The sequence below is a fragment of the Gorilla gorilla genome, chromosome 1 (genome assembly GCF_029281585.2).
Source record: "Gorilla gorilla gorilla isolate KB3781 chromosome 1, NHGRI_mGorGor1-v2.1_pri, whole genome shotgun sequence".
Classification (NCBI taxonomy): domain Eukaryota; kingdom Metazoa; phylum Chordata; class Mammalia; order Primates; family Hominidae; genus Gorilla; species Gorilla gorilla.
Window position 1 is genome coordinate 77,962,971 of NC_073224.2, and position 18,205 is coordinate 77,981,175.

The 18,205-nt window shown below is 36.7% G+C and overlaps 1 protein-coding gene across 8 annotated transcripts in view; it reads right to left on the reverse strand.

Moving 5' to 3' along the window:
* Positions 1–18,205, reverse strand: part of RALGPS2 (Ral GEF with PH domain and SH3 binding motif 2) — a 185,788-nt gene that overhangs the window by 84,076 nt on the left and 83,507 nt on the right. For all 8 annotated transcript variants that reach the window (XM_031013660.3, XM_031013656.3, XM_055366711.2 and 5 more), the window contains 2 exons: positions 13,188–13,280; positions 1,623–1,749 (listed from right to left, as the gene is read on the reverse strand). In XM_031013660.3, the coding sequence (XP_030869520.1) occupies positions 1,623–1,749; positions 13,188–13,280 (220 nt within the window). The remainder of the gene's footprint in view (positions 1–1,622; positions 1,750–13,187; positions 13,281–18,205) is intronic.

Genomic DNA, 18,205 nt, shown 5'->3' on the forward strand with positions numbered 1-18,205 from the left:
AAGGTATTATTTTTGAAAAAATTCCCTATTCCTTCTCTCCTCGAATTATATTTGCAAGTATGGGCACAGCCAAGGCTATGGTAAAACACAGAGCACCACGCTGGGTGTGATGGCTCATGCCTATAATCCCAGCACTTTGGGAGACTGAGATGGGCGGATCACTTGAGGCCAGGAGTTCAAGACCAGCCTGGCCAACATGGCGAAACCCTGTCTCTACTAAAAATACAAAAATTAGCTGGGCATGGTGGTGCTTGCCTGTAATCCCAGCTACTTGGGAGGCTGAAGCAGGAGAATCACTTGCACTTGGAAGGCAGAGGCTGCAGCAAGCAGCGATCACACCTCTGAGCTCCAGCCTAGGAAACAGAGCGAGGCTGTCTCAAAAAACAAACAAAACAAAACAAACAACGACAGCAACAACCTAAAAATGTAAAGCACATACAGAATGTCTTTCTCCTAATATCCAGCTTAGAGCCTCTCTGATAAGAGTCATGCTTACTATGATCCTAAGCTGTTTATCAAAGAAACAGGACAAAATATTCTGGGATGCAGCGGCCACTAACTCTACTGTGCTTAGGGGTATTCTGCCTTCAACACAAGGTACACAATAGGTCCCCATTCTCTGCAATCCTAGGGTGTCCCACAATATTCTAAAGAGTTAAACTCTTCTCTGGGAAACTAAGGTTGATGTTCTATAGTAGCTAAATGGGCATGTATCAACTGCCTTTGTCCCTTCTTTGTCTTCTAGTCACTGGGACTGTAAACACTTCAAGGTGACACTGTAATCACTCTCAGAAATAGCTATCTTGAAATTTAGTGTGAGTAATTTCATCAAACACAAAATCTGGGGGGTGGGGAGGACCAGAAAGCACCAAATCTTCATCATTTGATTACTCTCTACATAGGATCAAATCAATTCATTTTTATGTATGCTAGGTATGTATCATGTATTTTCCTTATGTTTGATTTACATACCTATTTAAAAGAACAACTTATTTGGGTCTTCTTTTCATTCAAACACCTAACAAAGCATTATTCATATTTTGTTAAAAATAATCTTATAATATTACTGGTTAAATACTTCTTGAATTTATAAGCACTACAATATATATAATAAAGAGATAAATTCTTAATTAGATGAGATGCGAAATACAGAACTGTCTCAGCACGAAGCTAAATTGCCACAGTGAATCAACTCATTTCATTCAGGTAAACAACAATACCAATATGCATTGAGACTACTTCAGAATTCACACTAAAGTATCTCCTCACTATATAAGGACTTTGATCAATTTCCTTAATGTATTAAACATCATTACAAACTATTATATTCTTTAAAAGCATTACTAAAACAGCTAAAAAATATTGTTTTACTATATGGTCCTATTCTAAGAAAACATAATAGTCTATGAAAAACCTTGACGGCAAAAGGCTAATCTAATATGAAAATACATTCCAGGTAATAGGGTAACAACTATCTTTAGGCATTTTTTTTCAGCTTACCAATCTTGAAGTAACTTATTTAAAAGATACAAACATTTAAAAAATACCTTGAATTTCACATAAATTACTGAGTAAGGAAGAGTAACAACTAGAAACAAAAAACACACAGTGACATAACTCACCTAAATAGGGAATGCAAGGTGTCATCTTTAAGCTACTTATATAGTCTCTGAGTCTTTTGTAGTTATCTTCTTTACTCATTACATATTCTAATTTTTCAAAGGTAGTTTTGTCTTTTCGACTTAATAACTAAAAAACAAACAGAAAAACCTAAGTTATTTACAAATCTCATTTTATTGTAGCAAAGACCTGAACTGAAGTTGTATTTACTGTGAATATGGATTTTAATTTCAAAGTTATATCTTCTTTAATTATATCTTGGTAGTATATAAATAAGACAAAATCAGATTTGTCTATTAATAATCCAAATTCATTATTTATAAGATATCCTTTGTATGTTCATAAAATTAACTAAGTAATAAATTATAACATTTTCGTGTTTACTATTTTAAATTAATCAATTTTTATTAATCACCTTCCTAATTTTAGAAAATTATGCATTCATATTTAGCTCAAATGTCCAAGTATTTTAAGGAACTGTCCCTTGCCACCTCAAAGATAAACATCATTCTTGCATAATGTTAAGAAATAAACACTAAATTTTGCAATTAACACTTTTTCTTGATAAATCTAGTCATGGCTAGTCCTAATAACTGTAAAATCCTTTAATTCCTTACATTTTTGGATTTCTGATATTTTCTTCTCTTTGATCAGTGCTATATCACATACAACATAACTAAAAGATACTGTTGTAAGACACTTGAGAGGCAGATTTGCAGTAAGTGCCTTTGAGATCAATGTAAATAATCAAGGGGAGTTAAAAAAAAAAAAGCAAAGTCAGTCAGTCACCCACAATGGTGTTCACTAAAAGGTTCAGGAAATAGTTTTTCAAATCATTCCAAAGACTGGAAAATTTTTTTTTTTTATTTAGACATGAAGTTTCTATTTCATTACTACATTAGATTTCACTTTATTTCATATTAAAATATTGGTGGTGTTTTACAGCATGCAAAACATTTCCACCTATGTAAGTCTCACCTAATTTTCCTATGAGATTAACAAAAAAGTATGAGTATTAATTTAGAGATGAGGAGACTGAGATCACAAGGTTAGCAAGTAGCAGAATATAATACTCTCTGTTACCCACTCACTTACAAAGATGTATGTCCTTGTTTTTCAGGATCTCATAGTCTGGTTCTGGAGATAAGAATATTCTGACACCTAATCCACTACTCTTTCTAGTATTATAAGTAGCACAGTTGGGATCTATTGTTCAGAGGCTCAAAGATGCAGACTATCTTCAGAAAATCTCTATTAGAAAAATGTCTCAACAGTATCGCTCCCTCTTTAAAATACAATGTCAAGGGGTCCTTTGCTTTAATGTTTTAGATGGATATGCCATGGTCTAAAACAGCGGTTTTACAATTTTCTCTTACTCCACTTTCAAGATACTTGATTAGTAATCTCAAGATTAGGTGCAAATGTTTGCTTGCTGCCTGTATATCTATCTTTTTACCACTTAAGGAAGTATCTGGATATGTAAAATATAGTTATGTGACACAGGGATAATGATAAACCTGCTCTTTATTTTCCCCTAAGTCAGTCATTCAAAAACTTTGGTACAATACCAGGAGAAACAAATTACTTAGAACTCGTAACTAATCTTGCCACAGCTGAAACACAGAACTGTTATAACAAACTATATGGTCTAATACATAAAAAATAACATGATTTTGTAATTTTCATAATAAATCAATAATCAGATAAATAGAATTCAATCTGAGTTGTGGTAGGAGAGACTTGTTTCCAGAAGACTAGAGGAAGAATGTGAATGTAAAGAACTAATTAGATGTTAATATAGGTATTTCCTGAATGATAGCTCAGAAGCTCTATTAACTGAGAAGCCTTTTCTTTCTTCTTTTCAAATCTTCTTTTGATATTTATAATGTTATATTTATAAAGTCACTTTACTGTATTTTCCCCTCCAAAAACCTCTGGGGGTTGGGGGGGGGGGGGCGGACAAAATACTTCACAGTGTTCTACTTCTACATGTCCTTGGCACCAAGAGCATGACAAATGGGGGCAAGCCTCTTCACACTTTCATTGGTATTAATGAAAGAGGAGACCCACAGAATTCTAGATGTTCCTGACCAGATATCTAACACCACCTTACCACCACAATCTGTTTTGGGGGAAAACCTAGATGAATGCCTGCTCATGTCAGTCACCCCAGGAAACACAAACTCCCAGATTATTCCTCGTCACCTTGATTTGTATCTTCACACAACATGTATGAATGTGTGCAACTGCATAAATGAATACTTTATCTTAGACCCGGGGTGCAGATTAATTATAATCTTCTGTTTGTGACACTCAATTATCATTAGAGCCTGGTATGGCTTTGTTAAATGGATTTAAACTTTATAATGAACACACATGACTCATCTTCCATCCAATTGCCTTGACTGCCTTTAAGAGGTAACCAGTAACCACTACTCTGAATGTTCTGTTTATCATTCCCCTCAAATTTTATTTCATTTTTGGCAAATTTTATTCCATTTTAACTTTTATTTCATTTTTAGTCTTTGGCAATTACTTTGTTCATATAACATTGTGATATTAAAGCTTCATCCATGAAGTTGTGGGAAGCTATAGTTCATTCATTTTCACTGCTTCTATGTGTATCCTCTCCTCTACAAAATACTTTTATAATGTTAATTTTTCTATGTTTTTTCTTTTTTCATTGTTAAGAGTTCTAGATGCAAATTCTTGTGTTGGACACATTCTAGTTGGACAACTGTTGCACATATCTTCCGCCCACTGCATCCTCTTTTCCATTTTAAGGTATCTTTTGATGAACAGAAATTCTTCCTCTAACATGACAAAATTTATTATTTTTTTCATTGTTGGAGCTTTCTGTATCTTATCTAAAAAATCCTTACTTATCCCAAGCCAGAAATCTATTCATGCCAAACCAGAGAGATATTCACATATATTTTTCCTTCTAAAAAACTGAAGTTTTTCATTTCACATTTAAGCCCTTGAGTCATCTCACAAGGATTTTTGTAAATGGCGCGAGGGGCCTGATTTCACTTTTTCCCCCAAACTGGTGACCAATTTTGCAGCTCCAATTAATAAACAGCCCCTCATTTCTTTACCAACTTACAATGCCATCTCTGTCATACACGTATCAGAATCCTGTAAAAACAAAGAGGTATTTCTGGGTTCTTCATTCTGTTTCATTGGTAGATATGTCTAAAACTGCAGGAATCATACACTGTCCAAGAATACAGTATATCCTGACATCTGTTAGGGCAAGTGCTTATGTCCCCAATTCCCATTGTCTTCTTTAGCTATTCCTGAACCTTTAAATTTCCATATAAATTTTACAATCAATCGTCCACCAGCAGTACTGGGGTATAACTGACAAATTTAAATTGCATATACTCGAGGTGTACATGTTTTAATACACATATATAATGAAATTATTATCAAGCTATCAAGCTAATTAACATATCCATCATCTCACAAAGTTAGTTACTTCTTATGTATTTGTATGGTAAGAACATTTAAGATTCACTCTCTTAGGCTGGACACGGTGGCTCAAGCTTGTAATCCTAGCAATTTGGGAGGCCAAGGCAGGCAGATCACTTGAGGTCAGGAGTTCGAGACCAGCCTGGCCAACAAGGCAAAACGCCATCTCTACTAAAAATATAAAAATTAGCTGGGCAAAATGGTGGGCGCCTATAATCCCAGCTACTCAGGAGGCTGAGGCAGGAGAATCACTTGAGCCTGGGAAGCGGAGATTGCAGTGAGCCAAGACTGCGCCACTGCGCTACAGCCTGAGTGATAGAGCGAGACTCCATCTCAAAAAAAAAATAAATAAATAAATAAAAAAATTTTAAAAAGATCCACTCTCTCAGAAAAGTTCAAGTATACAACATAGTCTTATTAACTATAGTCAACTATAGTCCTCATGCTGTACATTAGATCTCCAGAACTTATTCTCTCTCCATTAGTGGTCCCTAACCTTTTTGGCACCAGCGCCAGTTTTGTGGAAGACAATTTTTCCATGAACATGAATGGGGAAAGGTTTTGGGATGAAACTGTTCCACCTCAGATCATCAGGCATTAGATTCTCATAAGGAGCACACAACCTAGATCCTTCACATGCGGAGTTCACAATAGGGTTCATGTACCTATGAGAATCTAATGCTGCCACTGATCTGACAGGAGATGGACCTCATGCCGTAATGCTCACTTGCCTGCTGCCCACCTCCTGCTGTGGCCTGGTTCCTAACAGGCCATGGACCAGTACTGGTCAGCAGCCCAGGGTTTGGGGACCCCTGTTCTACATAACTGAAACTTTGTACCTACTGACCCAACATTTCCCCTGCCCCTCAGCAACCATCCTTCTACTTTTTGCTTCTATGAGTTCAGCCTGGTAAGATTTCACAGATAAGTGAAATTGTGCAGTTGCATTTGTCTTTCTGTATCTAGCTTATTTCACTGAGGATAATGATCTCCAAATTCATCCATGCTGTTGTAAATGTAAGGCTGAATAGTATTCCATTGTGTATATAAACCACATTTTCTTTATCCATTCATCTGCTGATGGACATTTAGGTTGGTTCCATATCCTGGCTATTGTGAATAATGCTGCAACGAACATAGGAGTGCAGATATCTCTTTGACATATCAATTTCAATTTCTCTGGACACATACTCAGAAATGGGATTGCTGGATCACATAATTGTTCTATTATTATTTTGGGGGGAATCTCCATACTGTTTTCCATGACTGTACCAATTTACATTCCCACCAACACTGTAAAACAGTTCCCTTTTCTCCACATCTTTACCAATACTTGTTAGTTATCTTTTGGCTTTTTGATAATAGCTATTCTAACAGGTGTGAGATGATATATTATGTGGTTTTGATTTGCACTGCCCTGATGATTAGCGATGTTGAGCACCTTTTGATATACCTGTGGGACTTGTGTATGTTTTCTTTTGAGAAATGTCTATTCAGATCCTTTGCCCATTTTTTAATTGGGTTGTTTTCTTGTTATCACATTGTCTGAGTTCCTTATACAGTCATGTGCTGCAAAACGACATGTCAGTCAAGAACAAACTGCATATACAACAGTGGTCCCATAAGATTATAATACTGTATTTTTTACTGTGCTGTTTCCATGTTTAAATATACAAATACCACCGTGTTATAAGTGCCTACTCAGTACAGTAACATGGTATATAGGTTTGTAGTCTAGAAGCAATAGGCTGTACCATATAGCCTAGGTGTATGGTAGGCTATGCCATCTAGGTTTGTGTGATTACACTCTATGATGTCTGAACAACAAAATCACTGAACAACACATTTCTCAGAAAGTATCCTCATTGTTAAGCCATGCATGACTATATTTTGAATATTAACCCCTTATCAGATGTATTATTTGCAAATATCTTCTCCCATTCCATAGACTGTCTCCTTTGCTGTACAAAAGCTTTTTAGTTTGATGCAATCCCATTTTGTATATTTTTGCTTTCGTTGCCTGTACTTTTGGGGTCATAGCCAAAAAATTATTGTCCAGATCCACTGTCAAGAAGCTTTTCCCGTGTGTTTTCTTCTAGTAGTTTTACAGTTTCAGGTCTCATGTTTAAGTACTAAGTATATTTTGAGTTCATTTTTACAGATGGTATGAGATAAGGGTCCAGTTTCATTCTTTTGCATGCGGACATCCAGTTTTTCCGACACAATTTATTGAAGAAACTACCATTTCCCCATTGTGTGTTCTTGTTATCTTTGTTGAGGATCAATTGACTGTAAATGTGTGTATTTATTTCTGGGCTCTTTATTTTGGTCCATTGGTCTACATGTCTATTTTATGCTAACCACAATATTTTGATTACTATAGCTTCACAGTGTATTTTAAAATCAGAGAGTATGATGTCTCTAGCTTTGTTGTTGCTCAAGATTGCTTTGGCTATTCGGAGATTTTTGTGATTCCATGTGTATTTTAGAATTGTTTTTTCTATTTCTGTGATAAATGTTATTGAAATTTTGATAGTGACTGCACTGAATCTGTAGATTGCTTTGGGCTGTATGGACATTTTAACAATATGAATTCTTCCAATGCACAAACACAGGATATCCTTCCATTTATTTGTATCTTATTCAATTTCTTTCATTAATGTTTTATAGTTTTCTGTGTATAGATTTTTCACCTCCTTGGTTAAACTTAATTTTTCAGATAGTTTGTTATTAATGTATAGAAATGCAACTGATTTTTGTATGATGATTTTGTATCTTGGAATGTTACTAAATTCATTTATTTAGTAACATTCAGTTTATTTTACAGTTTCAAAAACCTGTTAGAACTCTAATAGTTCTATCCATGATCATGGGCTATTGCTCCCTCTATTTAGCTCTTTGTTAATGACTTCCTGTAAAGTTTTACAACTTTCTGCATATAGGTCTTACACATTTTATTCCACTTATTGTTTGATATTTTGTTTCTTTTGTTGATATTGTAAACGATGTCCTTTTAAATAATACTTGTTTCAAATATAACCGATTTTGTATTGCTCATATATTCAACCACTTTAAGTAAACCTATTTTTTAAAAACTGTGGTAAAATATATATGTAACATACAATTAACCATTTTCAGGGGGACATTTCAAGGATATCACCAACATCCATATCCAAAACTTTTTCATCTTCTCAAAATGAAGCTCCATATCCATTAAAAAATAACTCCCAAATCCCATTTCTCCCCATCCCTGGCAACCATCAATCTAGATTCTGTCTGTATGAATTTGATTACTCTAGGTACCTCATATAAGTGGAATTATAGGAATTATTACAGTATTTGTTCTTTTGTATCTGGCTTATTTCACTTAGCATAATGTCTGAAGGTTTATTCATGGTGCAGCATGTATCAAGATTTCATTGCTTTTAAAGGCAGATGAATATTCCACTGTATGTATAAACTACATTTTGTCTATTCATTCATCCACTGTTAGATGTTTGGGTTGTTTCTACCTTTTGACTATGTGAATAATGCTGTTATGAACATTAAAACATATACAATAGCAATTGTATGTTGAATACAACAGTGAAATTGTGCATCCTTTTCCTTGATGCTCTTAATATTTTCCCTACATAGAATGTTGTTGTCTTTTTGGTACATTCCCTTTATCGGTTAAAACAAAACAAAACAAAACCATCCCAAACCTTTCCAACTGTATCCTCCTGAATTCATGGTCCATCCTCTGCAAAATCCCTATCCTTAACATTTTCTGTAAGCATTCCCTTTCTTTTCTTATAAACCTTGTAACATATGCCTGGAGGTTAGGTTAGGTGTAATCTTTGCTCCTTACTCTTCACAATTTCTTCCAGCTCATTATCTCTCACCCTGCTCCCTAAAATCCTCCAGCTTCTATTAAATTGAAGGCACTAGGATAAGTGCTGTCCAACAGAATTTTTTGTGATGGTGAAAATCTATGCCTGTGCTGTCCAATATGATAGCCACTAGCCACACGTGACTACTGAACACTTGCAATGTTGCTAGTATGATCAAGGAACTAAATTTTTTATTTTATTTTATTTTAATGATTTAAATTTAATAGCCACATGTAGCTAATGGCTACCATATTAAACAAGAGAACCCTAGATTACAACACTTATGTTACTGTCATTTATAGATCTACAAGTCATTTTTCCCCTATATCTTGAAGATTTTGGTAGTTGGAGAAAAAAAATCCATGAACCAAAATTATTATCATAAATGTTGGTGATTGCCATTTCATGGAGAGAATACTCCCAATACCCTGGTTTCTTAGTTTCTGGACTTCTGCTCCAATGATCTTATCTTCTACCACCCTGAGCTTGCACTCCCTTTCTCATTCTGAATCCAGTGATTATTTGACTCCACTGTGGCTTCCAAACCACTGACCAGCCTACCTTTTCACTGTTCATTATCTCCCTCCTTTTACTTGGCTTAGTTTCCTCATCTGTCAATAAAACAACTCTCATATTTTCCGTCTTTCACCTCTTGTGCTACCCTTAACCCCTCTGGTACAAAAGCCTCGAAAAATCCCATCTCTGGTTAAACACAACTCTTGGCACTATTGAAAGCTTATGCTGAATATCTGAACCTGGCTGGAGAATACATAACTCTGCTAACTGGTTTTACTTTAAATTCATGATTAAAAAAAAGTCTTAAGCAGATGGATCCTACATAAGGTCTATCAAACCTATTACGTTTTCTTAGTTAACGCACTCTCACACTCTCCAGATGACTTTTATATCCTCTCTTCTTTCTTCAAATCTCCAACACCTCTCCCATACCACCTTAACTAAAGACCTTGCTTTTTTATGTCTGAGGAAACTAAACAATCAGAACTTCTAAGAATCCCACCACGAAATCTACCAACTTACCTGCATCTGTAACTAAATGTGTTCCCTTCCCTGCTGATAAAATGGATATCTTTTCTTTTCTTTTTTTTTTTTTTTTTTTGAGACAGAGTCTTGCTCTGTCGCACAGGCCGGAGTGCAGTAGCGCGATCTCGGCTCACTGCAAGCTCCGCCTCCTGGGTTCACGCCATTCTCCTGCCTCAGCCTCCAGAGTAGCTGGGACTACAGGGGCTCATCACCAGGCCTGACTAATTTTTTTGTATTTTTAGTAGAGACGGGGTTTCACCGTTTTAGCCAGGATGGTCTGGATCTCCTGATCTCGTGATCCGCCCGACTTGGCCTCCCAAAGTGCTGGAGTTACAGGCATGAGCCACCACTGCACCCGGCGTAAAATGGATAAACTCTTACTGATACACTAGAGTACTAAATCTAGTTCTCTTTCATCTCATCAAGCATATCACTGGTATAATCCCTCATTCTCTTGTCATTTTTTTAGTTCTACTAGATTATTGCCACCAACATAAAACATATTGCCATTGATGCCATTTCCAAAAACAAAACAAAATACAACAAATCTTTGGTCTCACATTCCCTTCCAGGTACCATATTTCTCTGCAAACCACACTGAAGCCCTTTACAGTAAAATTCCTCAAAAGCATTCTCTATACTTGCTGTCCCACTTCTTCATCACCATTCTCTCAACTCCAGTCAGTTTTTCACCCCACTTCTCTACTGAAATCACTCTTCCCGAGGTCACCAATCCTTTCCAATTGTCAGGTCATCTCAAACTTTGCACCTTATTCAAATTATTAGTAGCATTTGACAAAGGTGATCAATTTTTATTGAAACATTTTCTTTACCTGACTGTGAAAAATGTCTCCTACCCAAAATTTCCTTTGTTGATTTCTCCTCATTTTTCCAATCTCTACTTGGGAATCCTGGAGGTTCCCAGGGCTTTTCATCTATGCTCCCTCCTTAGGTAATCCCATCTAGCTTCAAATAGTTTACATTGATGATTATAACAATCTCTCTCTAGCCCCAACCACTCCCGTAAACTTGTACATCTAAGTCTGACCTTACATTTCACATGGATGTTTACTAGCCAACTCAAACACAGTATGTGTAAAATAGAACCCCAGCCCACAATGGTCCTTCTCTATACCTCTCTGAATATGAGTAAACAGCACCTCCATTACCTGATTCGTGCCACCTCTTTGAAATCATCTCCTACCACCGAGTACCTTCCTAGCTTATTCTACTGTCAACACTGACCACTCTGCCATTTGAATGTATCTGGGCCTTTTTACTTGTTATTACCTCTACTTGGAATTCTCTTCCCCCAGATATCCAAATAAATGGTTCCCTCAATTCCTCCAGGTCTCTACTGAACTGTCATTTATCAACAATTCTCTTACCATGTTACATAACACAGTACTGTCCTGCCTTCCTTTCTACTTTTCTTCAGAGCATTTATTGCTATTTATGTCATTTATTTATTTGTAATTTATTTTTCCCCAGCAGAATGTTAGCTGTATGAAAATAGAACTTTGTCTAGATCATTCACTATTAAATGTCAAGCAATTACAGAGTGCATAGCACAGTATGAAATATTTTAAAATACAAACCATCAAGTTTTATTCAGATAAATAATGAAGCTGTTACCAAATAAAAATTATTATTTTCCACAAAAATACATAAGGGAGGCAATGAAAATATCTTCAAGGAAAATAAAAATTAACTTCAGCAAAATCTACCTCATTACTAAACCAAATCATAAATAAAAGTATAGGACTGGGCGTAATGGCTCATGCCTGTAATCCCAGCACTTTGAGAGGCTAAGGCGGGAGGATCACTTGAGGTCAGGCGTTCGAAAACAGCCTGGACAACACAGTGAGACCCCATCACTATAAAAACTTTTTTAAAAATCAGTTGGGCATGGTGGCATGTGCCTGTAGTCCAGTTACTTGGGAGGCTGAGGCTGGAGGATCCTCTGAGCCCAGGAGTTGGGGGCTGCAGTAAGCTATGATCGTGCTACACTCCAGCCTGGGTGCAAAAAATAAAACTAGAATTTTTTTTTCACAGAGTATAATTCTTTTCCCTAAAACTTTAAAGATATTATTCATAACTGTATATTTATAATCATTTCCATTCCTCCATGAAATTCAAATTTTAAGAAAAGACAATAAGGCCATAATTATTAAAAAGAATTTTTAAAGAAAACCCTTCACACCAAGGTGTTTCTATAAAATAGAAAAAAGAAACATAAAAAGGATCATAAGCTTTTCCATACTAATGTTTTTCCAATATAGAAATCTACACTGGTTTTCATGGGAAACATCTGTCTCTTCAGATACTATAAAAAGCAAAAGCAGCACTTTGTTAATTAAAAACAGTTATATTTTAGTAATAAAAAAAGTTTTAAAAAGTCAGTCATGATTTTAGCCCAGAACCTTAAAAACACATTGATCCTTTGTACAAAATGTAATCGATTCTAAACAAAATAGTTGCTCTTTAACATTATAGTATTGAATATAAATAAATTTAATTGAATATAAAATTTTACTTATATAAACTATAAATGAAAAATACCTGAAAAGACTGAGTACAATATCATGTTACTCAAATATGAAAATACACAAATTTGCAGAGGTCAAAATTCAAACTCTGATCTCGTATAAGTAATAGAACCAAATATGATTAACATAATATCAGCATGTGCAGCAACAGCAAATAATTCCATGTTAATCATCAAGTTTTCCATTATTTCTAAGGAAAAAACTTAAGATTTACTCACTAAAAAATAATGGAAATTGAAATCAGTAAAATTTTTTTGAAACCTATGATTCAGATATGCCTCAAACTTTCCAAAAGCATAATCTTTACGATTAAATGCATTTTTTTTGTATTCATACCTTCCATCAGTTGAATATTGAACATTATGTTGTCAAAGATACTGAAAGTGTTTCAACAAAAATGATTCTCTAAGGAGCAAAAACTAAGCACCAAGCTGTACCCAAAAATTACCTTATACCCAGTGCACTGCTTAAGGAGAAAAAATGTAGGTATCAAAGAATAGAGTACAAAGCAATTTAAAAATCCTTATTGATTATCATTATATTAACTTTAATAAGAATTACAAAGGAAATGAATATATCTTTCCTTTCCACAGGAAGTCTAACCTTTCATTAACTAAAGAATATTACTCACCGCCCATGTTTTAGTCAACCTGAAAATTGGGGCACTCTGTAGGCCAGAAACCACTGCCATAAGTGCATGAAGGTTATTCAGCTCATACAGTTTCTGAAGATTTGAAAAAAAATGGGGGAGAGGGATGAAAAAGAACAACATGAATACAAGAAAATTTAGACTAACAAGTACAATCTTGGCAACTGGTAGTGTTCCAGCATACATTACCTTCATTACTGAGAACTGTCTTTAGAGTACCCACTGTGTTTACACTAAGTTGTTTTGGTGCACAACAGAACTTACGTGTTCTACCCTGGCATTGTCCCCAAACTCTGGGAATAAATCTACTTCTAGTTGAGTAATATATTAAGAAAACCAAGGTTATGTCTCATTATCAAGTTTACACGGTATGACCATGAAAGCTGGTTTCTAGTAAACAGTCTCCCTTATACTGAACTATTACTAAGCCTCTGCTTTATGTTTCAAGTTTCAATAAAGGGTCAACATCCAGGATTCTGATTTGGTTTCCCATCCAGTACTCCCATTATTCCAGGGCAAGGGAGAAACCTGCCTTTCACAGTACAGTCCCCCTCAATTTTCTGCTTCCTCCTACCCAAATCCCCAGATCCTTTTTCCCTCAATCGTGCTGAGACATTGATTTTACAGTCTGTATGCATAAAACTCCTACCTAACACTAGTTTCCAGCTCTTTCCCATGAGATCTGCATAACATTTATTGCTGACTTCCCAGATTTTTAAATACTGCCTGATGCTTATATCCTGCAAGTCCTGTCTAAAAATCAGTCATTTTACAACTGTCCTAATCCTACAACCAGGTAAGCCCCAGGTCTAGAAAATGCTGTGGATAGAGCATTTAATTGAAAGCCTGAAGAAAACAAATAAAAACAAAATAAATTAATAACACAAAACATAATATAAACCTTCATCCAAGGTTATATAATCTAACTGGAAAACCATTCAATGAATGTATTTTAAGCATTTATTATACTAGGCACCATATTAGACTGCATACACAAAAATGAAAAAGACCTATCAAGAAGCTTCAGTCTAGCGAGACATGAAAACAAATATGAATCCAATTTGCATATTTCTAGAATAAAAGTATATATAGGGTTATATAAATAAAAGTATATATCGGGTTCTACAGAATAATCAGCCCCTAACTTTGTCTGAGAGATTCAGATTTCCAGATATGACACTTGAGAGTGAGGCGCTATGAGAAAGAGGGAATACAATTTACAAAAAGCAAAAAGGCATGAAGGTGTCTGGAAGCTGAATATGAGAAGTATCAGAGTACCAGAAGATGAAAACAGAAAGGGCCATTTTTACATGTGAAGCCTCTTTAAAGGCTAGATTTGCTCTCATAAGCAGTAAGAACTCCAGTGGAGGATTTGGAGAATTTTTAAATTTGAGAATGATATAACTGAATGCCAGGCATCGGTTCACAACCCTTTATCTGCAATTCTGAGATCTCAAACCTGAAAAGTCAAAGTTTTGTTTATTTGGTAGTGTGGTCTCAGGTTCACTAGGTGGGAAAATCTAACCTGATGTGAGGCTAATGACAGACTTCATTGATCTCACTTAAGGTGAATAATTACATGTTTTGCTCCAAAAATATTAAGTGTGTTTGATTTCAAGGTATTACATAAGCAGGAGGTGGAGGCGATTGTGATGAGCATGCCACAGATGGTATATGAACTATACCACCTTTCTAAAATCTGGGGAAAAAAGTGTATTCCTAAATATATCTGGCCCCAAATGCTTTGGGTAAGATATTATGGATGTGTACTACATTTTGGAAAGATCAGGAAGCAGAAGGTGGCATACAGGAAGGGAATCAGTTCAGAGACTACAGTGAGAGATGATGAGAAGGATCTGATACATTAGTGTCACTGGAGTTGAAGAGGGGGAATGGATTCAAAATTTAGTAAGGACTACATACCAGAAGTCTGGTAAATTAGACACCTTGACCTACTCTTCCAGTGAAAATAATTAAAAATATTCGGTAAGATATGAAACACATCTTATGAAAATTCACTGTAAAGCTAGCAATAAAGTAAGGAATACTTAGGGCCCTAAAACTAAGGAGAATCCAGAGATGTAAGCTGAACACCAAAGCTGGCAATCCCTTGGAGGACATTTGAAAATCGGTTAGCTTTCCAAGCTTCATGGGACACATTGCCCAGGGCCTAATCTATGGTGGGGGTTCCAATAAGAGACTCTCATTGCATAAAGCAGAGACACTGAAGGACTCATTGCCTGAGCATAAGGGCAGGATAGAAGTAATCCTTACCCACGACCAAGAGACTGCCAGACAACAATGCCTGCTGTGAACCTTAGTGCTAAGGGAAGAGGGGAGGGGTCTTATGGAGGTTTGCAGCCCAAATAACTACTTCATAGTAAGAATAAACAGAGGCCGGCCATGGTGACTCACACTTGTAATCCCAGCACTTCCGGAGGCTGAGGCAGGTGAACTGCTTGAGCCCAGGAGTTCATGACCAGCCTGGGCAACATGGCAAAACCTTGTCTCTATAAAAAAAAACACAGAAATTAACCAGGTGTGTGGTGGCATGTGCCTGTAGTTCCAGCTACTGGGGAGGCTGAGATGGGAGGACTGCTTGAGCCCAGGAGGCACAGGTTGTGATGAGCTGTGCTTGAGCCACTGCACTTTAGCCTGGGCAACCCAGCAAGACCCTGTCTCAAAAAAAAAAAGAAAAAGAAAAACAACAAAAACCTCATGCTGAACTAGCAGCTTCTGCCTAAGATGTAGAACAACATGAGAAACCATTGTTAAAGCCATAATGGCAAGAAAACAAAATAGATAAAACTTAGAAAACCATTTTATTAAAGACACTGGAGAGTTGTGGACACAAAGAACACAAATAACTAAATTCCAAAGTAAAAAAACCCAACAGCCTTTAAACAGTTTTTCCCCAGTGGGCATACGCTGAATCTCTACAAGGCTAGGCAAAGATGAAGGCTCCGATAGGCAGATTTTGCTAAAGTAAAATCTGTGGGCTGGTATAATAGACTAGAATCTGTAGGAGTCTCAAACCTAGAGTTGGCTCTGTGTCCACTGATTCACTCCTAATGGAACTTTCTTTACTGTGTGCCAGTGCTGGAGGCTGACAGCTGGGTTAGAAAGCAGAGAGAGATCTCTGGGATTTAGATCCCAGGGTCCTACTACAGCAAGGGGCCTGTACCATACAAAGTACAGATTTTGCCCTGAGCCATTTGTGACCAGAGGTTATCTGAAACTAACTAAAGCTAAAACTCAACCCTATCCACCTCAATTCCTAATTGGATCAGAAAAATCAGCTTCTCTCTCTTTTTTCTTTTTTGAGACGTGGTCTCGCTCTGTTGCCCAGGCTGGAGTGCACTGGCATGATCTCGGCTCACTGCAACCTCTACCTCCCAGGTTCAAGTGATTCTCCTGCTTCAGCCTCCTGAGTAGCTGGGACTACAGGAGAGCCCCACCATGCATGGCTAATTTTTGTATTTTTAGTAGAGACAAGGTTTCACTATGTTGATCAGCTGGTCTCAAACTCCTGACCTCAGGTGATCTGCCCGCCTTGGCCTTCCAGAGTGCTAGGATTACAGGCGTGAGCCACCATGCCCAGCCAGAAAAATCAGCTTCTCATTCTCGTTCCCTCACAGAGGATTGGGCTTAACCACCGTGGGAGAAGAGAGTATTTACTCCAGTCTCTACCATTCTTTTAAATATAATGTTTAAAGGTAGAAAAGTCAGAAAGGAAGAAGTCAAATCTGCCTTTATTTTCAGGTAACACGATTGCATATGTAGCACCAAACAATTAGAAAATGAGCCGGAAAAACATTTACGATAATATCAGAACATTGGCTGTCTATTAGAAATAATGATATGCAAGAGTGCTTCACTGAAAATAAAGCACTGCTGAGAGAAATTAAAGAAAACTTAAACAGAAATAAACCATGCTTGTGGATTGAAAGTCTTAATGTTGTTATCAATTCTTCCCAAAGTGATCTATAAATTCAATAAAACCTCAATCAAAAATGGAAGCAGGCCATGTTGTAGAAATTGACAAGCTACTTCTAAAATTTCCACAGATATAAAATGAAGATAGCATAGCCAAGACAATCTTGAAGAAGAAAAAAAAATTAGAACACTATCAGATTGCAAGGCTTACTACAAAGCTACAGTAATTAAGACAAAGAGATATTGGAATAAGAATAGACAAATAAATCAAAGGAACAGAAATATACCTACACATATTTGATCAAGTAATTTTCAACCAAAATGTCAAAGCAGTTAAACAGAGAAAAGAATGGAGTTAGCACAATTAGATACTTTTTTTTTTTTTTTTTTTTTAAATTGAGACAGAGTCTCTGTCGCTCAGGCTGGAGTGCAGTGGCGCGATCTTAGCTCACCACAACCTCTGCCTTCCAGGTTCAAGTGATTCTCCTGCCTCAGCCTTCTGAGTAGCTGGGATTACAGGAGTGCACCAACACACCTAGTTATTTTTGTATTTTTTAGTAGAGTTTGGCCAGGCTGGTCTCAAACTCCTGACCTCAAGTGATCTGCCCGCCTCAGCCTCCCAAAGTGCTAGGATTACAGGTGTGAGCCACTGTGCCTGGCCTAGATATTCTTATGAGGAAAAAAAATGAACCTTAACTCCTACACCTTCCACCATACACAAAAATTAATTTGGCTGGGTGCGGTGGCTCACACCTGTAATCCCAGGACTTTGGGACGCCGAGGTGGGTGGATCACCTGAGGTCAGGAGTTCGAGACCAGCCTGGCCAACATGGTGAAACCCCATCTCTACTAAAAATACAAAAATTAGCTGGGCGTGGTGGTGCATGCCTGTAATCTCAGCTCTTGGGAGGCTGAGGCAGGAGAATCGCTTGAACCTAGGAGGCGGAGGTTGCAATGAGCTGAGATTGCGCCACTGCACGCCAGCCTGGGTGACATGAGCAAAACTCCATCTCCAAAAAAAAATAACTTCAAACTATAATACTTCTAGGAGTGATCAAAGGAAA